The sequence below is a fragment of the Nematolebias whitei genome, chromosome 21 (genome assembly GCF_014905685.2).
Source record: "Nematolebias whitei isolate Nwh7 chromosome 21, NemWhi1, whole genome shotgun sequence".
In the NCBI taxonomy this organism is placed as follows: Eukaryota; Metazoa; Chordata; class Actinopteri; order Cyprinodontiformes; family Rivulidae; genus Nematolebias; species Nematolebias whitei.
The window spans coordinates 28,669,120-28,694,639 of record NC_056518.1 but is presented as its reverse complement, the minus strand read 5'-3'; the positions used below and the strand labels follow the sequence as shown (position 1 = coordinate 28,694,639).

General features: G+C 43.0%; 4 protein-coding genes across 4 annotated transcripts in view; 2 read left to right on the top strand and 2 right to left on the bottom strand.

Moving 5' to 3' along the window:
• The window catches only part of lrit3b (leucine-rich repeat, immunoglobulin-like and transmembrane domains 3b), a 3,062-nt gene extending 2,148 nt beyond the window's left edge, over positions 1 to 914 (bottom strand). Inside the window, exons 1-2 of the mRNA XM_037694791.1 lie at positions 565 to 914; positions 406 to 491 (exon numbers count right to left, since the gene is read on the bottom strand). Coding sequence (XP_037550719.1) covers positions 406 to 491; positions 565 to 914 — 436 coding nt within the window. The remainder of the gene's footprint in view (positions 1 to 405; positions 492 to 564) is intronic.
• A 3,252-nt stretch (positions 915 to 4,166) lies between these two features.
• Positions 4,167 to 6,733, top strand: fam241a (family with sequence similarity 241 member A). The gene is made up of 2 exons (XM_037694858.1): positions 4,167 to 4,354; positions 6,416 to 6,733. The coding sequence occupies exons 1-2, from the start codon at positions 4,247 to 4,249 to the stop codon at positions 6,731 to 6,733; spliced, it is 426 nt and encodes a 141-aa protein (XP_037550786.1). The 5' UTR covers positions 4,167 to 4,246.
• Positions 6,734 to 8,230: 1,497 nt separating this feature from the next.
• On the bottom strand, positions 8,231 to 14,863 carry LOC119427901 (jnk1/mapk8 associated membrane protein). Its single transcript, XM_037695562.1, has 7 exons — positions 14,703 to 14,863; positions 13,727 to 13,806; positions 11,263 to 11,417; positions 10,264 to 10,470; positions 9,873 to 10,054; positions 9,724 to 9,800; positions 8,231 to 8,686 (listed from the first exon to the last, which is right to left on the bottom strand). The coding sequence occupies exons 1-7, from the start codon at positions 14,710 to 14,712 to the stop codon at positions 8,468 to 8,470; spliced, it is 930 nt and encodes a 309-aa protein (XP_037551490.1). The 5' UTR covers positions 14,713 to 14,863; the 3' UTR covers positions 8,231 to 8,467.
• A 2,011-nt stretch (positions 14,864 to 16,874) lies between these two features.
• On the top strand, positions 16,875 to 18,893 carry LOC119427300 (G-protein coupled receptor 135). Its single transcript, XM_037694878.1, has 2 exons — positions 16,875 to 17,083; positions 17,549 to 18,893. Exons 1-2 carry the CDS (start codon positions 16,986 to 16,988, stop codon positions 18,891 to 18,893), a joined length of 1,443 nt encoding a protein of 480 aa, XP_037550806.1. The 5' UTR covers positions 16,875 to 16,985.
• The last annotated feature ends 6,627 nt before the right edge of the window (positions 18,894 to 25,520 follow it).

The following is a 25,520-nucleotide window of genomic DNA, read 5'->3' as shown; positions in this document are numbered from 1 at the left end:
ATGTCCAGAGGACCAGATTGAACTTTTTTGGATGATTCATGTGTTATTTGGTATTTTCTATGATTGTTTGTGGCAGCCATCTTGAATGAGATTGGTTTCAAAAGGTAATCAATTGTACGTTTATCCCCAAAATACTTTATGAGATTTTCATTAAAATTTGTGAAGTACTTCATCAGATATTTAATATTTCAACAGGGGGCTACTTACTGAATAGCATACAGGGTACATACTGAAATACATACAGGGTATTTACTGAGAAACATACAGGGTACTTACTGAGTTCCCTGTATGTTACTCCTTATAATAATAAGTATTTACCTCATAAGTACTGGGATGTTTATGTATTGCTGTTGTTATTTAGTTTTTTATCAGATAATTTTTTGTCTCACTTCACATCGTACTGACCCAGGATTTTCCTTTGAACTGGGCCCTCCTGTAGTTCTGGAAGTGGGAACCACAGATCCAGGAGCTCAGCTGGTAGAATGGTCAGCCTGAGGAGAGGGCAGTTGTGTTAATCATAAGTATCTTACCTGCTGAAAGCGTCATGTTACCTGTTTGTCCCACCTGTTGCTGGACAGGTCCAGGTAGGTGATGTTGGGCAGGAAGAGGGCGGCATGTGCTGGAAGGCTGGATAGGCGGTTGTTATTGAGCCCCAATGTTTGGAGGCGGGGCATATCCCGGAGCCCCTCCCAGGGAAAGGTGGTCAGCAGGTTCCCGTCCAGATGCAGCTCCCGCAGGGCCTTCAGGTTGACGAAGCTGCTGGGGTGGACAGAGGTGATGGAGTTGTAGGTCAGCCATAAGAACCACAGCTCTGACAGGTTGTAGAAGGCTGCCCGGGGCACTCTGGAGATCAAGGTCTTCTCCAGGCGCAGCTTGACGGTGTCCGGTGGAATATTAACAGGAAGTGCTGACATCCCAGCGTCACTGCACCGAACCGACCTGCAGTAAACCCAAACGCGATGCAGGTGACCCAAAAGAATCACGTCAGTCAAACCTGCACCTGCTTGTGTGAAGGATGAAAGTCCCGGGTCTCCACTTGTATTTGATCACTTAATGAACCCTGCTGCTGCCCTAGGGTCAAAATGACCCACGAGGCTTTACCTAAATTAAAGTGAGTAAAATAAATAGTAAATCACACAAAACTAATACATTTTGTTGTTTTACTGGATTTTCCTTCAGCTGAACACATTTGACATTCAGCAGCATCCATACCTGGACAGCAAAAAGGGTAGCTAAAAGTACTGAAAACTGGCTTGAAAGTTTGGCTAAAAACTAAAAGTAGCAAAAAGCCAGCTAGAAGCAAAAAGCATCAAAGGGTTCAAAAGAAACTAAAAGTATCCAAAGTCTAGTGAGAAACTGAAAGCAACAAAAGAAAAAACAAATAAGTATCAAAGATGAGCTAGAAGCTAATAGTATAAAAATGATAGCTAAAAACTTTTTTAAAAAAAGCATCAAAAGGTTATCTGGATGCTAAAAAAATAAAAGTATCAAGATGAGAGCTTAATGTTAAAATGATCAAAGGCTGGTTAGAAGCTAAAAGTAGCAAAAAGCTAGCCAAAAGCTAAAAAAGGCTAGCTAGTGTACAAAATGATCAGAAGGCCAGATAGATGCTAAAAGTAGCAAAAGTCTGGTTGGAAGCTAAAATAAGCTGAAGGATAGAAGCAAAAAGGCATCAAAAGAATGGCTAAAAGTTAAAAGTAGGAAAATGCTTTATTGAAGCTAAACAAGGCTAGCAAGTGGCTAAAATGATCAAAAGCCCAGATAGATGAAGTAGCAAAAGGCTGGCTGGAAGCTAAAAAAAGCTGAAGGATAGCCTGAAGCAAAAAGGCATCAAAGGAATAGCTAAAAGTTCAAAGCATCAAAAGGCTAGCTTTAAGCCAAAAGTATCAAAAGGTTGGCTAAAAGCTAAAAGTATGAAAAGGTTAGTCATAAGCTAAAATAGGAGGCAAAACCATAGCCAGTATCTGTTGCAGAAAACTGAACGTTTTTGAGAAACAGAAGAGACCTCCCTGTGTTTCCATGAGTGAAATAGTTTAAATTAAAGTTAAATATTTTTAATAAATAATAAACAAATAAATAAATTACAATAAGCAAAAGTTGCAGCACCCATCTCCTGAATGAACCAGAAACATGCATGTTAGGCTGCCTTCAGGTCCAAGCCTCCCTTGCAAAACAGATCAGTGCGATTTGCCTGGTTAAATAAAGGTTAATAAATAAACGAACTGAAGTAATAGGACTTATATATTATAAAACCTGCACAAATAACACAGAAACAACACTGACTCAGCTTTTTATTTATTGCGCTATAGCTGACTCAGCATTCATACAATAAAGCTCATCATTACAAAGTTATTGGGTTAAATGACTCCACAGAGTTTAGCTCCATGTTTTTAAACCGAGACTGAGCTACAGACGTTTGTGAGTGTGCTAATGCTGATTAGTTGTGGTGGCCATCTTGAATCAGGTTGCAGATGTTGAATTTGGTTATAACTAACGCTGTAGCTGCATCTGGAGGCAGGATGGAGGTGTGAACATCTGGTTTTGTTCATTACTCCTTATATAATTTAGGTTTAATTAGATTTTTTTTCCAAATTCAGCAACAAACTGGGCCTATATGCTTCAATTAAGACATCAAACATTTTGTTATTCACTTGTTTATACTCGTTAGGCTTATTTTTACCAGAAACCTGTTTGTTAAAAACACTGAAATAATCAACATTTAAATGCTTTTCTTTTAGTTGATATGCATGTGCAGCTCCTAAGGAAACGGATAATTAATAATTTAGTTTAAAAAGTGACTGAAAAGCAGGAATAAATGATAAAAGTTAAAATCACTCCACCTGAGCTCTGTCGTCCCACGGCTGCAGACACAGAGAGAGGGGCAGGTCTGACCCGTCACAGCGGGCTGCAGGACCTGGAGGAGAACCAGCAGCAGCATCTCTTCTCAGACAGATCTCAAACACGTCCTCCGGGTCTTCATGCTCCCAGTCCTCCACGGTCCTCAGCTCTGTCCGTGCAGCAGAGTGAAACCGAATCCCAGATTAGCTGGGATTACAGCACTCAAAGGCTGGATTGTAATCCTTCACCTCGCTGACAGAGTGACGAATCACAACATCAGGTCCCACCTGAACCTGCAGTGGCCCCTGAGGAGATCCTGACCCCCCCCCATCTGTCCTGCTGCTTGATCAGGAGTCTTGACTCGGCTCATTTAGGAGATATGCACTCTGACATGTGGTTTTAGTAACTTTTACACTTTTAAGTGTATTTACAAATGTTTTCCTGCTGAAATGCATTGAGATAATGTCACTTCCTTTAAAAACATTGTTCACTTTAACATCTGCTTCAGCTACTGGCTCTGTTTAATTTAATTTTCACTTTAATTGGTGATATCTGACTTAGCTGTGCTGCTGATTATCCATGCTGCTGATCTCATGCTGCTGTATTTATTCATACCCATCTGCTCACGACAGACTCATGTTTGGGCTGCTCTTGTTATGCCATATCTTAGATCTTATGGTACTGTTTGGCCTTTGTTTAGCTTATATCTGAGTGTATATCTTTATTTACTGTTTCTTTTTATACTTTATATTTTGATGTTTATGGGTATAACTGGGACCCTGTGTACATAATTTCATTCTACCTCATGTACCACATATGGTGGAAAAAACAATAAAGTTGACTTGAACTTGTTTTTGCCTTATTAGATTACAAAGTACATTCTGCTACTTAGAGATAGCTTGTTGCTTCTTTTGGTGAGCTTTTCATACCTGTAGCAATTTATTTAAAAAACATGACTGTTTAGGAACATATTTATATTCAACCAGTACAAAAATAAAGTAGTTATAATTTCAGGAGTAACTGGGCAAAACCAATAGCAGTATCATCTGCAATTTTTTGAGGATATTTATGAAGAAGAGAAAAGAAGTTGTAATGACCCTTCCAACCAGTAAGAAGTGCGATTAAACAGCTGCTGTAATGACGCTCCCAGCCAGCAGGGGGCGGAATAAAACCCAGCTGTAATGACGCTCCCAGCCAGCAGGGGGCGGAATAAAACCCAGCTGTAATGACGCTCCCAGCCAGCAGGGGGCGGAATAAAACCCAGCTGTAATGACACTCCCAACCAGCAGGGGGCACGCCGTTGACTTTTCCGATAAATCTGTGTAGTAACGTTCGTCTACCAGAGCTGCCCCTCCCGTTACTTCGCTTGGGAGTTTTTGCAAGTTGGTACCGGAGAATCAGCCGGAACATGTCTGCTGGACCGCCGCCTGCAGACGGACACTCGGCGGAAGACCTGCCGCTGGACAGCCAGAGGAGACGGTACCTTAATGCTCACGGAGAACGACACGCAGTCCGGGTAAACAATTTGCTCAGTCACGAAGCAGCTAACTTATTAAGGTCTTATTAAGGGCATCAGGTCGGATCAGAACCACCGAGCAGTTCTGCTGTGAGAGCGGAAACAGAATAGGCGAAAATATTCATAATTTTTTGGCATTTGGAGCTTGTTCGGCTGAAAATTGAGCTGTAACGCATCTACCGAACTCCGTCAAAATTTTTGCTAATTTAAGTTTTAAGTTTAAAGTGGGGGGGGGGTCCGGATCCCACTAGAACGGAACCAATTAAGATAAGGAACCTTCAATATTCTGAGTTCTTTTCGGCATCAAAATCAATCCCGATAAATCAGTAGTAATGTGATTATTATCAGGTACAGGTCACGCTGTTTTAGCTTTCGTTTAGCGCATAGTGTATATATTGATCCTTACACAGTATTTTTTTTTATATTTTTGCTATTTTTGGGTGTAACTGTGACCTTGAGTACACAATTTCGTTCCACTTCATGTAGCACATGTGATGCGACTGACAAAGAAACTTGAACGCAGAGTGGTAGTTTTTATCTGCAGGTGAATCAGTGAGGAAGGAAAACCAGGAAGTTTTGTCCTATCTTGATGGCTGAGTTCCATTTAGTGTTTCAGTAAACTGAGCTTGTAATCCAACATGAACAGCAGCTGGAGCTGGGCTGAATGGGACGCAGCCAGGGCATTTCCTGGTATTTCTGCTGAGAACAAGTGCAGCCTGTTTCTGTAGACGCACCTGGTTTCTAATCAATAAACTGGATCCCTCTGTTTAATTAATAACCTGTGGATCAGTCTGTTTAATTAGGGTTCACAGTTTTTACTTTTTTTGTTATTAACTCCCATTAAGTATTATTTATTTAAATATTTGTCCTAATGGGAACTTTCTGAACTTCATTGTCCAGTTGAAATCCAGTTTTTGCCATTTTGAAGAAAAAATACATTCCAAGTCATATTTTTTTTTTTTTAGATTTATCTCAAAATAAAGACTTAGAATGTAAAGTCATAACTACAAGATTCTATGTTGGATGTAACTGGGACCCTGTGTACATAATCTCATCCCACCACATGTACCACATGTGGTGCGAACGAGAAAGAAACTCTGACTAATGGTGACATTTTAAAATGAAAACAGGGCAGCAGGTAAAAAGTCTAAAATGACCCACGAGAGCTCCGTTTTAAAAGTGAGGTCTTGTAGGTCATTTAGACACAAGAGCAGCAGGAGGGTTGAGATCAATTTGTATTTTTTATTTAACAAAATAACAATAATTGCATAATATAAATAAAATGTAAAAAACGGTTCCAACCCCTAGAAGAACTTGTACGCACACAAAAAATACAAAACAATCATCTTTAGATGAGCATTGTTGCCGTTTCTCCATCTTCTACCACTTTTTCGTAGTCGGGTCGAGGAGGCAACAGGTCCAGGAGACAAACCCAGACCTTCCTTTCCTCATTAACACTGTCCAGGTCCTCCTGGTGTTCTCAGACCAGAGAGGATTTATAAACCCTCCTGCGAGTTCATGTTCAGCCCTGAGGTCTGGTGAGGGTTGGAACGTAGACGGACCAGTAAATCCAGAGCTTTACCTTTTAGACTCACTCAACTCTGTCTACAACTGACTGAAGCAAGTCCTTCATTAGGTCCTGATCCATCTCCCACTCCATCCTACCATCACTCAGATACCTGAACTCCTCCACATGAGGAAAACACTTCTCCCCCACTTGATCCATTTCCTAGGAGCTCTCATTCCAGCCGCTTCACACTCGGCTGCAAACCGCCACAGTGCATGAAGGTCATGGCCTGAAGACGCCGCAGAACCATGCGCATAAAGCAGACTGGACTCTGAGGGTCCCAAACCCTCCTTCACGACTGCACCAGAGACAGGACAGCTCTGACGGAGTCCAAACCACACAGAAGAGTTCCTACTTGACATTTGATTGACACGGCCGAGGTTTGAAAAGTGATCGATTTGGGGTCAAATAACTGGATCTCTCCCTCAGATGTTCCTTTAACTCTGATTGTTTACATGAATCAGAAAACTTTGATCTCACGTTTGTCTTCACAGGTTGATGCCAATTGGACCCAACCGCTACACCCCGGTGATGCCAACCGGATCCGACCACGACCCCCCACCGACGACCAGCAGGTCGACCATGAGGCCGTCACAGAGCCGGAGCTGGACGACTGCGAGCGGATGGGGACTCTGTTTGGGATGATCAACAAGTGTCTGATCGGTTTGGGCTTCAGCCAGATGTACTTTGGAGACAGAACAGTGGAACCTGTGGTGATCCTCATCTTCTGGCTGCTGCTCTGGTTCCTGGGGTTCCAGGCTCTGGGACTGGTGGGAACTCTGTGCATCATCATCATTTATATCCAGAAGTGATAGTCAGTGAGCGGACCTGCCGGATTCTGTACCGCTCACCTGTTTTTATGCTAATCCTGGTTTTTAATCTGCTGTGGCTTTGAACTTTGTGGCAGATGTTTCCGCTCAGGGTGGTCCAGCTGTGGCGCTGAGGGCTCGTTTGATGAAAACCTTTCAGTTCTTTTTAAAGATAGTCTGATGGAACTTGATTTTCCCACAAAGTTCTTGTTGGTGATCAGGATCTAAAGTGCATGAGGTGCTCTGCTCCTGCAGCTGAATGCACATCAGATTAATCTCTCCTCCCTCCTGAGGGTCATTGGGTCTTTGTTTGCCCGGTTTACAAGCGAGATGTTTTGGTTACCTGCATGGCAACACTTGCAGACGACTGGTTTGCGAGCCCTGATGACCCTCTGGAGGGAGGGGGTGAAATTAATCTGCAGAGAAGGAGCGTCCGTTCCAGTTTAACAACTGGACTCCACACCGTTTCGAACTAAAGCTCCTTGGATGTGAAGCGAAATGTCTCCAACTACAGAATAAAAGTCCAGTAGCTTTTTTCAGTTTATAAAAATAAGTTCAGCTCAATTTCGGTTTGAATTTATGCCAAAATGTTTCAGTTTAAACCTGAGCAGAAGTATTTTTCCACTAATCTATAAAAATCGGACACCTACAGTATTTATTTACAGTTTTAACGACATCGGACCAGGTCAGCGACAGCACTTATACTTTACACATCTGCTGCCGCACTTTAAAAATCTGATCATCGTGATTAGATTTTTTTTTTTTCTCGCAGCGACTGTGCAGATTCAGTCGTTTCTGTCAGAACTCCAAAGACTGAAGTCTAAAACGCCAACATTTGGGCCTGGTATGGAAATGATCCAAGATGTTCTGCTGGAGAACAAATACCGACCCAAACCTCATCCTTAGACTCACGAAGCTCCATCAACAGGTTTTTCTCTTTGATTATTCATAAATGAAAAGATTCAGTGTTTCAGAAACATATCTTAAAATTCTCAAATCCGCCTCTTTCAGAGCTGCAGCTCCGTTTTCACTTCATCGAACCGCCTCGATCCAAAGAGTTCTGAATCATGAGTGGTTTTTTTTTTAATGTTTGACAATAAACTGCAAATCATGTCAAAGAGTTGAATTTATTCAGTCGTGTTGAGAGAAAAGCTGAGGTCATTTATAAAGTAAAACTGATCTGAAAGACACAAGTGGGGAAAAGTTTCAATTAAAAACTAAAAATTAATCAAGAATTAAAGTTTGTTGCTTTGAAAACAGCAAAGAAAATGATTTGAATCAAATGAAATGGTCACCCACCTTGCACATCAAATATTCAAAAATCTAGCTCCTCGTGTGCTGGATGCCACTCGGCTACTACCATGCTGAAATTTAGCTCTGCATTCACAAAGTTGGCTGAGCTGCAGCTGTTTTGTTTGGAGACTTGGCTGTGGTGGCCATCTTGAACGGCACGTCAAACGCAGACACACAAGCAAAAAAAATGGCTTTACTTTTGAGATGTGAAGCGTTTATTTGTAGCCAATGAACACGTTATCAACAAACAACCATATTTACAAACGGAAGAGTAGCAGCAAACCTCGACAGCAGGTTGAACAGAACCAGTAAAACAGCTAAAATACACGCTCAAGGAACCAGGATGGAACCATCACGCTTCCATATGTGTTGAAAACATTAAATGAGTCAAACTGGCAGATGGACGGTGAAGATCCGCTCCTCTTCCTCCTCGGCCCGTGGCGCTCAGTGCCCGCTGCCGCCCTCGGACAGGATGCGGCTCGGCTTGGTGAACTTGGCCGTGGCGATGTAGAACAGGGTCGGTCCCGGTACCAGAGCGAGCAGCGGCAGCGACAGCTCCAGCTTGTCCAGCAGGGAGATGGAGATGATGCCGTAGCCGTGAAGCAGCCAATGGCTGAGCAGAACCACCAGGCGCTTCTTCTTCACCACCAGAGTCTTAAAGGACTGAGAGGAAGAGGAGAACGAGCCGAAGGACGTGATTATAGTTGGGTTCAGAAACAAACAAACAAATGTTCAGGGCTGAAGTTTAATGAAATCTACGAGTAACTAAATGTTACTTAACAGGAGCAAAACAGCTAAAAACTAAACGATGCAGAACGCTAAATAAAAACAAAATGTTAGCTGCAAGTAGCAAAAAGCTAGCTATAAGTAGCAAAGCAGTAGCTAGAAACAAAGCAGCGAAAGGTACAAGTAGCTAAATGTTAGCTAAAAAATAAAGGCAGCATAATATTAGCTAAAAGCAGCAAAATGCTAGTTACCAAAAAGTAGCAAAATGCTAGCTAAAAGCTAAACAAGGAAAATTCTAGCTAAAAGCAGCTTGTGCTGATACAAGAGCAACAGTAACAAAAATAACAAAAGGAAAGATCAATATTTTTAAATACCAGCTACAAATTGTAAATTTACAGAAACTAAAGGCAGAAACAAATTACTAAAAACTGCAAAAGGCTACCTTAAGACTAAAAGCAGTCTGGTTGCTAGAAGTATAAAAATGCTAGCTAGAAGCTAAAAAGTAAAAGGTTGTCTAAAAATAGCAGAATGGTAACTAAAAGCACAACCAGCAGCTGAAGCAGACATATAAGAGAATAGTGCTTAAAGGAATGTAAGAAACAATGTATTTCTATAGGAAAAATATTTGTAAATAAAGATAAATATTTTGAAAAGAATAAGTTACAAAAATCCCAGCACCCATCTCCTGAACGGACCGAACATTTCGACGTTCAAACATTTGAAATATGAAACAAAAGAAACAAAAACTGCGTGGATGCTGACTCAGAATTTACTCTTCGGAATTTTAAAGACAAACTATAAACTTTAATAATAATTAAATTTATCAAGTGTCACATGACGCTGCAACCTGACCAATCAGCGGTTAGCTTAGTTTTGTGGGCGGGACTCTTGAACGATTCATTTTAAAGAACTGATTTGACATTTTGACAGACCTCCCAGCTGATCCTTTCCAACACGCTCAGGTGTGCGTTTACCTGAATCTCCGAGGCAGACATGTAGACGGCCAGAGTGATGAGTGACAGGACCAGTATGATGTAGGGGAAGGCGTAGTCTGAAACAAACAGAGCGCACGTGTTAGAAAGCACACGTGTTGTTCTTGTTTGACGGTGAAGCGCAGACTCACAAAGAAGGCCGCCACCGACGGCCTGCAGCACGGTGACGATGGGGAAGAAGTAGAGAGCGGCGTAGATGCTCCTGAAGCGGTCCGATTTCCCAAGGCCGCACGCGATCCTCTTCACCAGCAGGGGCCGGAACATCATCATCAACACCAGGCAGAAGGCGTAGTAGATCAACACGATGGTGTAGCTGACAGACAACACGACAGCACAACTCCCAGTTGGATTAAGATAAGAAAACCTACAGTGAGCACTGTAGGCTCCACCCACCATTTTACACACTCCGTTCTGTGACTACCTCCTCTGAAAGGTTTGATGACTTTCAATCCCTGTGCTGCTTCAGTTGCTTCACATCGTACCGAAGCAGGATGTAGTTGTGTGTGTTTAGTGTGTACTCACAGCGGGTACACGGCCTCCTGTGTGCAGTGCAGCGTGTTGATGTAGTCCGGGCTCGGGTTGTACAGCATGGTGTACCAGTCGGACAGCTCCTTGACCCGACAGGACCGGATGCTGAGTTTCCACATCGGGTCCGTGAGCAGCAGAGTGACCACGGCCGACACGCTGCACTCCAACATGGCGGTGACGTGCTGCAGCAGCGCGCTGGAGCTGCAAATGCACAGAGGAAGTTTCCAGAACCGACTGGACAAATTCATCTTAAAAACACACTCAGTTGGTTTTATGTCTGAAGGAATCCTTCAGAATGAGACAAACGGGTCGGACTGAGCTGTCCTGTCCTGTCTGTCAGCAGACCACCTGCAGCTCTGATCTACCAGAACCTGACTGGGTTCAGCTTCAACACAAAGAAGATCCAAGAAAACGTCCAAACTGACGGATCAGAACCTCCAGAGAGAGAGACACACAAACCAACGAGCTGGAACCAGATCCAGGGTTCTTCAGCAAAAAAACTCCTTCAGAACCGTCAAGCGTCAGTCGCTCTCCACCAGCATGTATGGTGGGGTGACATGACAGCAGAACCAGACCAGGACCTGGACCTAAACTTTACAGGAACTAGACCTGAAAACAGCCAGACGCCGGATCTGAATTAAACAAAACCTGAAACTGAAGGAACAAATTAACTGGACCAGAACCCAGAACAATCCTGGACCTGAACTTGACGTTAACTGGAGCTGAACCTCACAAAAACTGCAACTGAAGTTCTGAACCCAGGAAAAAACTGGAAAAACTAGACTCAAACACACCCTGAAACCGGACCTGAACTTAGCCAACTGAATGCAGTCTTTCTGACCCGGAAGAATCAGAAAAAAAAAACAAAGTCTCACATAAACCCCCCCAAAAAGAATCTCTTCATCGACCCGATTCTGCAGGATTCTGTTCAGACAGATGAGTGGTAGTCTGAACGAGTTCCTGACTGAAACAGAACCTGTTTGTGAGCCTCACCTCTTCTTCCCAGAGTACCACTCGATGAAGAACCAGTGCAGAACCAGCGGCAGCATGGCCATGAAGCCCAGGTAGAGCCAGTCGTACAGCTCGGGCGACTCGGTGCAGCGCTCACAAACCTTCTGGATGTTGGCCCGCTCTCCTCGAGGACAAACCTGACACCAGAGACGACTGCAGTTAAAATTTTATCATATTTCTTCTTTTTTTCTTTAAATCGGTCACCACTTTCCGACTTATCGACACAGATTTATGTTGTAAATTTGGTGCTTTATAAATAAAGTTAACCAGAATTGAAAAGTGATGAGCTGAAGCGGGCCAGGTGGTTGTTGACTCTGCTGTGAAACCCTCCAGCTCCTCCACATGTGGAAAATGAAAACGCTGAGGAGGTCGTTTTTATTCAAGTTCAACGAGGCGCCGCAGCGGCGAGCGACAACTTCCCGTCTGCTTCACCCGATGCTTATCTGAAGCTTTTCAGGGTTTGTTTTGTCAGTCAGAGACGACCGGTTCTAACGTTCACATCCGGTCGGTGTTGTCCAAACTGTGGACTCATAACTTCAGCTTTAATCACAGTCAGCTGACAAAGATTTAAAGGTTTGATCTTACACTACTGACCTTTTAATTTCAAAGGCAGTCAGTGCAGTGTCATGGAGTCTGATTAAAAATTAATAAAAAATAGAAAGGATTTTTTTCCACTCATATTGATGGTTAATGTGTCCTTAAATTAAAAATTTGTGACCAGATGCCAACTATCATGTATTCGTTTACTTACAGACACAAAAATAGGTCAATAACAGTGTCGTCCGCATAAGAGCCATTTGGGATGGAGAAGTCTGATAATTGTAATATGCTGAGTAAAGTATGCAGATAAACATGATTTGTAGTCTGTGAATGAGAGGGAGGAGGTGGAACAGTGAGGCTACAAGGAGCAGAGGTCACAAAGGTGCAGGACTTCAAGTACTTGGGGTCAGCTGTCCAGGAAAATGGGGTGTGTGGTAAAGAGGTGAAGAAGAGAGTCCAGGCAGGATGGAGAAAAGTTTCAGGAGTGATTTGTGAGAAAAGGGTGTCAATAAAGGTTAAGTTTACAAGAGTGGTGAGATCAGCTATGTTGTAAGATCTGGAGACAGAGACATGGACAAAAAGACAGGAGAAAGAACTGGAAGTAGCAGAAACGAAGATGTTGAAGTTCTCCTTAGGAGTGACAAGGATGAATAAGATTAGGAATGAGATCATCAGAGGTGCAGCACAGGCTGAACAACTGGGAGATAAAAGTTAGAGAGACCAGACTGAAATGGTTTGAACATGTCCAGAGGAGGAACAGTGGGTATATTGGTAGAAGGATGTTAGAAATGCAGCTGCCAGGAACAAAGACAGAGAGGAGATTTATGGATGCAGTTAGAGAGGACATGGAGGTATTTGGAGTGAGGACAGAGGATGCAGAGGACAGAGTGAGATGGAGGATGACGCGATGTAGAGACCCCCTGAAGAGGGAAAAGCTGAAAAAAGAAGTTTACATCGAGTGCCTACCCTAATTTCTGACTTGCATTCAATATCTGGAACAAACTGGTGTAAAGTCATTGACCACTTGATATCGCTCAGGAGAACAATTTTTATGTTTGACTTTATAATTTTTGATGAACCTTTAAGTCTTAACATAAAACTTGACAAAGATATGATGTAAACGTGAGCCGCATTTCAGCCGTAAAGATGTCACATGGCTCGTTTTTACAACATAATACAACTTTAAAATGTTGCTCTACAGCCTGGAATCATGTACAATTATAAAATACAACAAAGTAGTGTAACAGATAAGTTTAAATAAGTTTTATATCAGTGTTCTGAAGACAAATGATGTTAAGCACATTTTCTTAGCCAAAACCAGCTAAAGGATGTCAGGAGTGTATTCCAACGTTATCTTGCTAATGTTTATTTATGTGAAACCTGACTGTGGATGCTCAGCACATTAATATGAAGTACTGATGCAGTCAAGTAGTTTTCGAAACCCCAAGCTGTCCCGTATCACCTATATAGTCGTGACAATAATCTAGTGAGCGTGTGAATAGGGGAATATTTTGAACATAGACAATGTGTTTCTTTCTTTTTTTTTTTAACTTATGCTTATATTAAATTTAGTCACAAATGAAAAAAAAAAAAACTCCCTGAACTACCTTCATAGAAATATTTTATCATCAAAATCTGGATCAGTCAAACGAAACGATGTCAAGCATTTGTCAAGTAAAATCCAAGCCTCAGACACGATCTTACTCTTCTTCAAGTGGCTCAAAGTCTTGGAGTTTTAACAAGCAGGTTGAATTACCTATTGGTAATTAATAAAGTATGTATCTTTCTATCTGAACTGATGCTGTTCGACACCGACCCGTCGGCTCTGTTGGCTTCTCATTGGTCAGATGCTTCACTCGACTGTTCTGTGCAGTGAGGCGTGTAGGTAAAGGTGTTTGGTACTCACGCCACACTCTTCCTCCATCGATCCGTTCACCATAATGCGACCACAGTACAGGCCGGGACATGTTAAACTCATGGCCACAGCTGAAAGATACCAGTAAACAAAAACTGCAAGTGAACATCAGTAAAAAACAAAAAAAACATTGTACAACTGCTTTCACATGACGTCATCTGAGACGTCTGTTAAAACCACCGAGTTGAATCAATGACTGTGTTTTTACCCTCGACAGAGAAAGGTTAAAATAATTATCAGAAAATCTGATTTCTGGTCAGATTTAAAGGTCTGTGGCTTACTTACTCTTTAATCCTTCAATTTAATATAACAATCTTCTGTTATTCTCCCAATTGCTTGACTGGGAGTGGGAGCCATGTTTATTTTTTTTTGCCACCAACAGTGGATGACAGTGACATGTGTAAAGACATTCTGTGGTACATGAATGGTCATGTGATGTGACCACTTGATTTTATATTTATATTTTATATATTACACTCTGTATATCTCCCTGCAGGTTAATTTATGTTGTTTATGAGTAAAAAGCAGATCTGGCATGTTTAAATCACCTTAAATATTCATACCTGAAGCATAATTAATTAGCAAACCAACAACATTACAGAAGTTATTTCCAAACTGCATTGTTTTATATTTTTATAGGAAGCAAAATCTACGAGTTGATTTTCAAAAAATTAAACCTTAAAAAAAAATTAGGATGCCTCTAATAATAGTACATATAACATAAACGATCATAATCAATTTAAATATATATTTTTAATTTTACACAAACAAACCCATATAGATCATTAGTTTCTTCACGGTTCCAGTTAAACAGGTAAATGTTTGTTTATATCCATCCTTTTACATTTTTGTTCGGATGATGTTAATAATTAAAGCCGTACCATTAAGGTCCAAAACAGAATCGAATTCGTCGCAGTTTCTTTATTTAAAAATAAATAACCAAATAAAAACAAAAAACGCTGCTCACCCGAACTCATCTTGACAACATTTATTCAGTAAAATATGTTTCTTTCCTCGCTCCGATGCGAATTTTTCCCTTATTTCTTCTTCTTCGTTTTCTTTCTTCTTCTTCGTCTGTTTTTTTTCTTCTTCTTCATCGGCTTTCACGCGGTAGCGCAGCTACTTAAAGGAGCAGCACCGCCCCAACAGGACGTGACGCCACTAACATGTCCGCCATATATGGGAGGAAAGAAACGCTGAAAAACTGCTGTTTTAACAAGATTAAAAGACGTCTAGGGTCACATTTTGTAAAAAAATACTTTTATATTCAGGAGTTGTTATCTACAAGACGACAAGACATGATTTTATATAAATTTCCTACAACTTAAAGGAACGTAATTTAAGTAATGAACGAGCTGAACTAAAAAAGGAACGTTTGTTTCAGTGTTAGGCTCATAAATAAAAACTATTTAAATTATGGAATTAAAACAATGCAGGAAATGTGACAACAGTGAACTAAGGATTTATTATTATTTTTTAAAACATAAATTACATATTGTGTTTCCAGTAAGTAAAATAATGTTCATTGTTAGTTGATTGATAGTTTGGCCAACTGTCTTGTTTTAAAGTGCTTTATAAATAAAGTTGTATTGTATATTTTTTTGGTTGCCCCCAAACTTGCCAAATCACCTCATTATGGTTGGTTATTTCTTTATCCTAACAATAAATTGTATATATTGTCGTGCAGCACGATGGCGCTCAGCGAGCAGGTTACCCTGGTTTATTTTATTTCATTAACTTTTATTAACCAGGTAAATCCCATTGAGATCACAGATCCCTTTTGCAAGGGAGGCCTGGAGGACATCTAACATGCATGTTTTTGGTCTGTGGGATGAAACTGGAGTACCTGGAGAGAAATCATGCAAGCACGAGAAGAACAAACATACAGAAAGGCCCTGGGTCCAACCGGGGATTGGACGCAGGGCCTTCTGGCTGTGAGTCAACAGTGCTAACCACTGAGCCATCGTGCTACCAATCAAACCCCGGTTTAGGGACAGTGGTCTTTCTGGGTGGAGTTTGCATGTTCTCTCCGTGCGTGTGTGGGTTTTCTCCGGGTACTCCAGTTTCCTCCCACAGAATTTTTTTTTTATTCTATCTCAAAATGAAATGGACTTTCACTGAGAATCATCTTGATGAGAAGAAGCAGAACAAAATACTGGAGCCTAAACCAGCATGAATCTGCACATCTGTCAGAAACTACATGAACAGAACAGGAACAAAATCCTCCAAGGCAGATCTAAAACCTGATCCGAACCCTGCAGAACCCGGAAGAACACGCTGCCGGATCAGATGTTTTATAAACGTGTAATTGAAGTTGGAACAACTTTTTTTCTTCTTTCAATATTTACAGGTTGAAGGAGGAAAATAAAAATCTCATCCCTGAGTCACGTGATGCCGTATGTGAACTGTTAGACCCATCAAACACCTGGAGCCTGACAGGACCGCGCATCACCTGCTGTTACCATGGCAACAGTCACAAATCTGTCACCGCACACTCAGCTCCGCAGCCTGCCTGAGCTGAATGCAGGCTGTTGTAGGTGCGTGCGCGGAACCACCGAGCACGCAGGCAGCGCGCGCACAGAGGTAGCTTCCGGTCTGCTCGCGCACGCGCGCGTTTGGAGCTAAGTGGGGTTGTCATTCACGCAGCTCTAAAAGAGACGGTCAGAGAACGAGCGCGTGCTGGTCAGGAAGTGATTGTGAGATGATCGATAAGTGTTGATCTGCTGCTGGGGCTGCAGGCTGCACCGGGATCGGTTTTGAGCTGCAGCAGGGACGGGTTCTGGTTTTTCCTGCTGGTCTGAGGTCCGTCTTCCAGACTGAAGGTGTGTAACTCCGGTTACATTCTTATCCCGGTTTTTATCACAATATCCCATGATTTACCATCATGTTTGGATGTTTGAAACTCCTCTGAGCAGATGTTCCTACACATCTGGGCACGAGGCAGCAGAATAAAAGCAGCATCCCCTTCAACGAGCAAACGATGTTTCTGTGTGATTCGGTTCTAAATGTGGGCTCATCCATATTTGATGAAGACTCCTGCAGGTCGATCGCAGCTTCAGCCCGTGACCTCCTCATCCCAGAGTAGAGGAAGGTCACCAGGATGATTATGGGACAAAACCATCAATAATTCATCTTCAGCTGCAGCAGCAGGACTGACTGGGTTCTGATGGGATCCAGTTTGGGTTTTCCTGCTGCTGCCAGTGGGGATGACAGGAAGTGAACCTCGGATTCACTCTGTTGTTCTTCATCCATGGATTCACCTGTTAGCAGGGCCCTGCGGGGCGGAATCAACTACACTTCTGACTCCATCATCAGCCAGCTGAGCACCTCCTCACCTGTGGAGCCAAGGTAATCCTCTTCCTCCTCCTCCTCATCCTCACTGTGCTTACTTAAATGTAAACACCAGAATCAGAGCAGGATTCTGGATTAACCCCGAGACATTCTGACACAATTCCTGAGCCTATCAAGAAGAAGGTCTGCAGTTAGAAAATTTACCAGGGGCGTCAATAAGTTGGGGGACCAGGAGGGCAGGACCCCCAATGACAGGGCTAAACAAATGTCAGTGCATAATTTGTTTGCTAGCAAAACATTTCATGAACCACTTTATGGATCTGAATAAAACTCTCAAAGCAATCACTGACTATACATCGGCAACTAATGGAGTTAACCTGACACAAGATGGTCGCCACCACAGCTAATCAACCTTCGCTGACACAAAAATGGCAACGTCTGCACACAGTAACTTTGCAGATCTATGTATGAAGAGCTCAGTTGTGAAATAACTTCTCCATCTGTTTGGGGGTGTGTCCACAGGGTTGTTTCCATAATAACCAGCCTGGTGACCGCCGCCACTCAGGCTGCAGAGGGAACGACAGGGAACCTCTCAGCGCTCAGAGAGCAGAGGGGCAGCGATCTCGGTGATGCCCATCAGATATCGTCAACGGCGGCAGTCCTGAGCGTCGCTGACAGTAACTCGGCTCTGCAGGGTGTTACGGTGGCGGCTCAGGCCCTGGTGCTCTTGTCCATCTTCCTTCTCTCCAGCCTGGGTAACTCCGCGGTCGTCATTGTCATCGTCAAACACAGACAGCTCCGAACAGTGACCAATGCCTTCATCATGTCACTGTCGCTGTCCGACTTCCTGACCGCCATCCTGTGCCTGCCCTTCTCCTTCGTCATGCTCTTCAGCAAGGACGGTGTCTGGATGTTCGGAGACGCTTTCTGCGTCGCCAACGGCTTCTTCAACACTTGCTTCGGCATCATCTCCACCCTCACCATGACGCTGATCTCTTTTGATAGGTACTACGCCATCGTCCGGCAGCCTCAGGCTAAGATCGGGTGTCAGAAAGCTGCCCAGCTGTTGGTGGCTGTGTGGGTCACAGCGGTGGTTTTCTCCCTGCCCGCGTATCTACTGGTCCGAACACCAACAGACGTTCATAAACCTGGTTTTTACCACTGTATGTATGTGTTCCACTCCAGCAGCTCCAGTGTGGGGACAGCGTACAGCGTCTGCCTTATCGTGGTGTGCTACCTGGTGCCCTTTTCCCTTATGTGCTTTTGCCATTACAACATCTGTAAGACCGTCCGACTCTCGGAGATCCGAGTCAGACCCGTCACCACGTACGTCTACTTACTGCGGTTCTACAGCGAGATGCGAACCGCCACCACAGTACTGATCATGATAGTGTTCATCATCTGCTGCTGGGGTCCGTACTGTTTAATGGGCCTGGTCACGGCCATCGGGAACTACAGGTTCAACCCGGCCATGGACACAGTGGCCATCTGGCTGGCCTGGTCCAATGGAGCCATCAACCCTCTGATCTATGCCCTGAGGAACCCAAATATCTCCATGTTACTGGGCCGCAGCAGGGAGGAAGGATATCGGACCAGAAACATTGCTGCGTACCTCTCCAGCCAGAGCCGCAACCGAGAGGTCCGGCATAACCAGACAGAGAGGATCAGGGACCGCTACGTGAGCCGAGCGGGGATGAACAACAGCCGGCTGTCGAGTTCCAGTCCCGGGAAAACAGGAGGAGAGGTAGCCATGTGGGCCTGTAGGAACCCGGCCGTGTTCTTCTGCAGAGACACTCGGCTTGACACCATGACGCCGGCCAACATCGGAGCTGAGGTAAAGACCAAGACGGCGGATACCAGCCTGTGAGACGTTGCTTGTTTTTATCTGATCTGTTTGTCAGATCGCTGGTTGCGTTTACCGTACTCCGATGATCCGATCCGTCGATGTTCAGATGATTTTGAGCAGCTTTCATACGACCAGCTCTAGACTTTAACCGGAGCGTTTGTCTAAATGAACCACGTGGACCCAAAAAGGTTCATTTACTCGTTTAAAATCCATCTTACACAGAAAAGTTACATTGTTTGTTTATTTACATTTTAAAATTTCTAGAAATTAAAATTTTCATCCTCAGAAAGCTAAAAAGAAACATCTGAAGTTCGTATCAGGTCAGAATGTAGCTCAGGGAGCTTTCACACTGGACAGAACCTTCATTATTATTATTATCTGCCATTTGTCTGTCTGTTAGCAAAACTGATCAAAGATCAATGAGTGGATTTTACTGACTCAGCATTGGTTGAACATCTAGAGTATTACTAAGCATGCAGGAAACATTTACAGCTAATTATTGTGTAGTCATCTTAACTCAAGATGGCTGCCACAGCTATTTAACGTCAGCAAACATAAGAATGATTGTCATGGTTATTTTTGTGGGTTTTTTTAAAGATAATGAGCAAAAATCTGGCAATGTGACATATTCTGGTTTTAAATAGTTTTGTGATTCATTTAAACATTTAAGGTTATAATAAAATGTTTTACCTTCACTGTTCATCTTTTTTTTTTTTGGTCATGGTTGTAAAAATACAATATACCACACTTTAAAAATCACACACAAAATGATGTTTAAAAACTAAAGTAACAGAAAGTGAACTGATTTTACAAGAAATAGAGTAATCTGTGTTGTTTTTTTATAGTTTAATTTGCATTTTAATATTGTTTTTATTTTTTTATATTAAATAGGTTATTTCCTAGTTGTTTTATCTGTGATTACCTGTTGCAGACACCTTTTGAGCCAAGTTCAAATGATAATTATTCTTTTTTTTTAACAGAAGTTGTAAAAGAGTAATAATAATAATTTTTTTAAAAAATCTAAAAGTTAATGATTTTTGTACCACAGCACCCCTTCGTGGGAGAATATGAACATTACAATTAGAAAAGGCTGGTGAGCACAGTTTGATTTATTGTCTAACCTTTGACCTTTCTTTTCATCCTTTTTTGGTGTCAAAGAAAAATATTTTCAGGATCAACCTCCAAGGGCCCAAGCTGTCCAATCAGCATTTATTTGACCGAGCTGTCCTTTCACCCTCTGATAAACAGAGCTATCCAACTGTCCTCTGGAAAAACAGTCCAGGCAGGATGGAGTGGATGGAGAACATTTTCAGGAGTGATATGTGACAAAAAGGTGTTAGCAAAAGTTAGAGAGGACAGACTGAGATAGTTTGGATATATCCAGAGGAGGGACAGTGGGTATATTGGTACAAGGATGTTAGAAATGCAGCTGTCAGGAAAAAGACAAAGAAGAAGGCCAAATACAGGTACTAGTCTTAAAATTAGAATATCATGAAAAAGTTGATTTATTTAAGTATTTCCATTCAAAAAGTGAAAGTTGTATATTATATTAATTCATTATACGCAGACTGATATATTTCAAATGTTTATTTATTTAAATGTTGTTGATTATAACTGACAACTAATGAAAACCACAAATTCAGTGTCTCAGAAAATTAGAATATTGTGAAAAGGTTCAATAATGAAGACACCTGGTGCCACACTGTAATCAGCTAATTAACTCAAAACACCTGCAAAGGCCTTTAAATTGTCTCTCAGTCTAGTTCTGTAGGCTACACACTCATGGGGAGCACTGCTGACTTGACAGTTGTCCAAAAGACAACCATTGCCACCTTGCACAAGGAGGGCAAAACACATAAAGTCATTGCTAAAGAGGCTGGCTGTTCACAGAGCTCTGTGTCCAAGCAGATTAATAGAGAGGCGAAGGGAAGGAAACGATGTGGTACAAAAAAGTGTACAAGCAATAGGGATAACTGCACCCTGGAGAGGACTGTGAAACAAAATCTATTCCAAAATATGAGGTATATTCACAAAGAGTGGACTGCAGCTGGAGTCAGTGCTTCAAGAACCACCATGCACTGACGTACGCAAGACATGGGTTTCAGCTGTTGCATTCCTTGTGTCAAGCCACTCTTGAACAAGAGACAGCATCAGAAGTGTCACGCCTGGGACTACTGCTGAGTGGTCCAAAGTTATGTTCTCTGATGAAAGTACATTTTGCATTTCTTTTGTAAATCAAGGTCCCAGAGTCTGGAGGAAGAGAGGAGAGGCACAGAATTCACGTTGCGGTCCAGTGTCAAGTTTCCACAGTCAGTGATAGTTTGTGGTGCCATGTCATCTTCTGGTGTTGGGCCACTGTGTTTTCTGAGGTCCAAAGTCAACACAGCCGTCTACCAGGAAGTTTTAGAGCACTTCATGCTTCCTGCTGCTGACCAACTTTATGGAAATGCAGATTTCATTTTCCAACAGGACTTGGCACCTGCACACAGTGCCAAAGCTACCAGTACCTGGTTTAAGGACCATGGTATCCCTGTTCTTAATTGGCCAGCAAACTCACCTTGACCATAACCCCATAGAAAATCTATGGGGTATTGTGAAATATGTGATATGCCATACCCAACAATTCAGAAGAGCTGAAGGCCACTATCAGAACAACCTGGGCTCTCATAACACCTGAGCAGTTCCACAGACTGATCGACTCCATGTCATGTCACATTACTGCAGTAATCCAGGCAAAAGGAGTAACAACTAAGTATTGAGTGTTGTACATGCTCATACTTTTCATGTTCATACTTTAAAGTTGGCCAACGTTTCTAAAAATCCTTTTTTTTATTGGTCTTAAGTAATATTCTTATTTTCTAAGATACTGAATTTGGGGTTTTCATTAGTTGTCAGTTAAAATAATAAACATTAAAAGAAATAAACATTTGAAATATATCAGTATGTGTGTAATGAATGAATATAATATACAAGTTCCACTTTTTGAATGAAATTACTGAAATAAATCAGCTTTTTCATGATATTCAAATTTTATGACCAGCGCCTGTATGTGGATGCAGTAAGCGAGGACATGTAGGCCATTGGAGTTACGACAGAGGACAGAGTAAGACGGAGGAGAATGACTCACAATGGCGACCCCTGAAGACGAAAAATAATTGAAGTGTTCAACGTGGAGGAGAAAATCTGTTTCCTGATATAAGTTTGAGAACTCAGAGTTGTTGTTCAACAGAAACACAACATAGCTGACACTTTCTCGTCTGAGAACTTTGGTTCCTGACGTCTCTGCCCCGATCATTTCCTGTGTGACAAACAGGACCGAGGCTCGTCTTGAACGCTAAAATGAAGCAACTGTCACTTTTCCTGCTGCAGATCAGACAGTGTCAGCTGGAATGTCGTCTGGCTTCATAACACACAACAGACAGAGATCTCAGATAATTATACGGCTCTTACCTCTAAATGATATGAGTCTGGTGCTAACAAATCCCAGGATCTTTTTCAACACATTTAAAAATAAGAAAGATCCAAGAATTTAAGTAGTCCATATTTCTGGTTCCCAACTGATAAAATAAACTAAAGGGCAAAAAGAAAAAGTCAATCTCATGCAGAATTTAAAGTCATTCAGGTGATTCCTGCAGTTCATGTTTAAATAATCTAACAAACAGATCAACATAATCTAACCGTGTCAGAGAAAAGTTTCCCTCAAACTGGTAAGAATCTAAGATAGATGTAGACAAGAAAGTTTAAATAAAACTGTCAGAAAATAAGTTTAGTCACATTATGGATCATTGTCTGGATCGTCAATCCAGTGACGTTTGATCAATTACACCATGAATATCATGTTCTGGTGGAACACCAGGAGGTGAGACCTTTTCAGGGGGTCAGAATTAGAGTCTAACCTTGCAATCAGTAAAGGCTGAACTGGGTGTTAGACCCATCTTGAATCGCCACCTTATCGTGGTGGAGGAGTTTGTGCGCCTAAATGATCCTAGAAGCTCTGCTGTTGGGGGCAATTGTAATAGCCCCTGGCAGGGTCTCCCAAGGCAGATTGGTTCTAGGTGACAGGCTAGACAAAGAGCAGTTCTGAAGACATATGAACAAACAAAAACCAGGAGCTCAGTGTCCCTTGCCCAGACTTGGGTTACTGGGGTCCCACCCTGTAGCCAGGCCTGGGGGAGGGGCTCATCAGCGAGTGCCTGGTGACTGGGTCTCTACCCATGGGGCCCGGTCAGGCTCAGCCTGAATGAGCAACATGGGTTTGCCTTCCTGTGGACCCACCACCTGCAGGAGGTGCCAAACAAGTGGGGTGCATGATGCCATGGACAGTGGCCGAAGGCGGGGGCCTTGGTGCTCTGACTCTGACTTACCAAAGCTGGCTCTTGGGACATGGAATGTGGCCTCTCTGGTGAGGAAAGAGGCCCATCCAGTCTACATGTGTTTCGTGGATTTGGAGAAGTCTTTTGACCATGTTCCACCAGGTACACTGTGGGGGGTGCTCCATAAATATGGGATTGGGGGCTCTTTGCTACAGGCTGTTTGATTCCAAGCAGTGTGTGGGTTTGGTTCTCATTGCCAGTAGTATGTCGGACCCCTTCAGGGTGGGAGTTGGACTCTGCCAGGGCAACCCGTTGACACCGATTCTGTTCATGACTTTTATGGACAGAATTTCTTGGTGCAGCCAGGGGGCGTGGGAAGTCTGATTCAGTGACCTCAGGATTCCATCTCTGCTCTTTGCAGATGATGTAGTCCTGTTGATGTCCTCGTGTCTTGATCTTCAGCTCTCACTGGAGCGGTTCACAGCCGAGTGTGAAGCTGCTGGGATGAGAATCAACATCTCCAAATCTGAGGCCATGGTCCTCAGTCGGAAAAGGGTGGATTGCTCTCTTCAGGTCGAGGGTGAGGTTCTGCCTCAAATGAAGGAGTTCAAGTATCTCGGGATTTTGTTCACGAGCGAGGGAAGAATGGAGTGTGAGATTGACAGACGGATTGGTGCAGCATCTGCAGTATAGTGGACTCTGTGCTGGTCCATTGTGGTGAAGAGGGAACTGAGCTGTAAGACAAAGCTCTGTTTACTGGTAAGTCTATGTTCCCACCCTCACCTATTGTCACAAGCTCTGGGTAGTGACTGAAAGCATGAGATCATGGATACAGGCAATTGAAATGAGTTTCCTCCGCAGGGTAGCTGGACTTTCCCTTAGAGATAGGGTGAGAAGTTCAGTTATCTGGGAGAGACTCGGAATAGAACCGCTGCTCCTCAACATCGAAAGGAGCCAGTTATGGTTGTTTGGGCATTTGGTAAAGATGTTCCCTGGGCGACTACATGGGGGAGTGTTTCGGGCATGTCCAACTGGGAGGGGACCCCAGGGAAGCCCCAGGACACACTGGAGAGACTATGTCTCTCAAGTTGCCTGGGAACACCTTGGGGTCCTCCCAGAAGAGCTGGAAGAGGTGGCTGTGGAGAGGGATGTCTGGACCTCCCTACTCAAGCTGTTGCCCCCACAACCTGAGTTTGAAACATCCATCCCGTATATTTTACCCACTTCTTCCTTTTTGGGTTGCGGGGGTCACTAGTGCCCATATCCAGTCATCACTGTGCGATAGGCGGGGGACACCCTGGACAGGTCTCCAGTCCATCACTGGGACACATAGAGACAAACGAGACAAACAACCATTCACCATTGTACCTATACAGAGGGTAAAGGTTAGTTCTGTTTATGGTTAAACTTGTTCAGAAGGTTGTGTTTAGACGTGTACAGATGTTAAGGATCAGACCTCTACAGAGGGTAAAGGTTAGTTCTGTTTAGGATTAGACCTGCTTAAAAGGTTGTGGGTAGACCATAGACCTGTACAGAAGGTTAAGATTGGACCTCTCCATGGTTAGACCTGTGCATACATTCATGATTAGACCTGATCAGAATGTTAGAGTTAGCTTCCTTGTACAGAGGGTCAGTGTTGGACTAGTTCAGATGGTAGGCATTAGACCTGAGCATGTCTTCAAAGGGTCAGGGTTCCACCAGTCCAGAAGATTAAGTTTAGACCTGTCCAAAATTAGTCCAAGTTAGCAGAATTAGACAAGTCCCACTAAACTTTTGAGGGAAGTTAGCGAGAATCTTAAAACCAAAACCGAATCCAGTCTGGATAAATAGAAAGATCTGAGACAGAGCTGCATGGGTTGAGGTTTCAGATGGATTTCTTTGAGTGAATCATAAAAATATATAATTTAATACCTAAAGACAGAACAACAGAGATGAGATCTTTGATCAGTGCACCGACACGCTCAGCATCAGGTGACTTCAACCTGCTGATGCAAATACCTGGGGTAGGTTCTGAAGGCACCAAAAGGTTCGGTCCATCGTTTGAATTGCTCAGATGTAAATGACTGAGCATCAAACGTGTGACCCACAGCCTCACCCCACCTGCTGCTGCAGCTGCAGGGGTGGGGCTGGGTGTGACTCCTGCTGCAGGAATGCTGTTGAGTTTGAAACTCCAGAGTTACACTCATGGGCTTGACAGTTTGCTGGACGTGCACACCTCCACACACACGCACGCACACACACACACACACACGCACACACACACTGAGCATGACATCAGAGGCACACAAGCAGACGCTGAGTCTTTGGTGGAGTCTTGCAGGTTTCTGTGAAACTG

Bases quoted from the DNA above. Each gene is read 5' to 3' on its own strand.
- LOC119427300 (XM_037694878.1), top strand. From the start codon at position 16,986: ATGGATTCACCTGTTAGCAGGGCCCTGCGGGGCGGAATCAACTACACT. The intron at 17,084-17,548 runs GTAATCCTCTTC...GTGTGTCCACAG, and splicing joins TCCTCACCTGTGGAGCCAAG to GGTTGTTTCCATAATAACCA.
- LOC119427901 (XM_037695562.1), bottom strand. The intron at 11,418-13,726 runs GTGAGTACCAAA...CTCTGGTGTCAG, and splicing joins CGATGGAGGAAGAGTGTGGC to GTTTGTCCTCGAGGAGAGCG. The intron at 10,055-10,263 runs GTGAGTACACAC...GTTGTCTGTCAG, and splicing joins CAGGAGGCCGTGTACCCGCT to CTACACCATCGTGTTGATCT.
- fam241a (XM_037694858.1), top strand. From the start codon at position 4,247: ATGTCTGCTGGACCGCCGCCTGCAGACGGACACTCGGCGGAAGACCTG. The intron at 4,355-6,415 runs GTAAACAATTTG...TTGTCTTCACAG, and splicing joins GAGAACGACACGCAGTCCGG to GTTGATGCCAATTGGACCCA.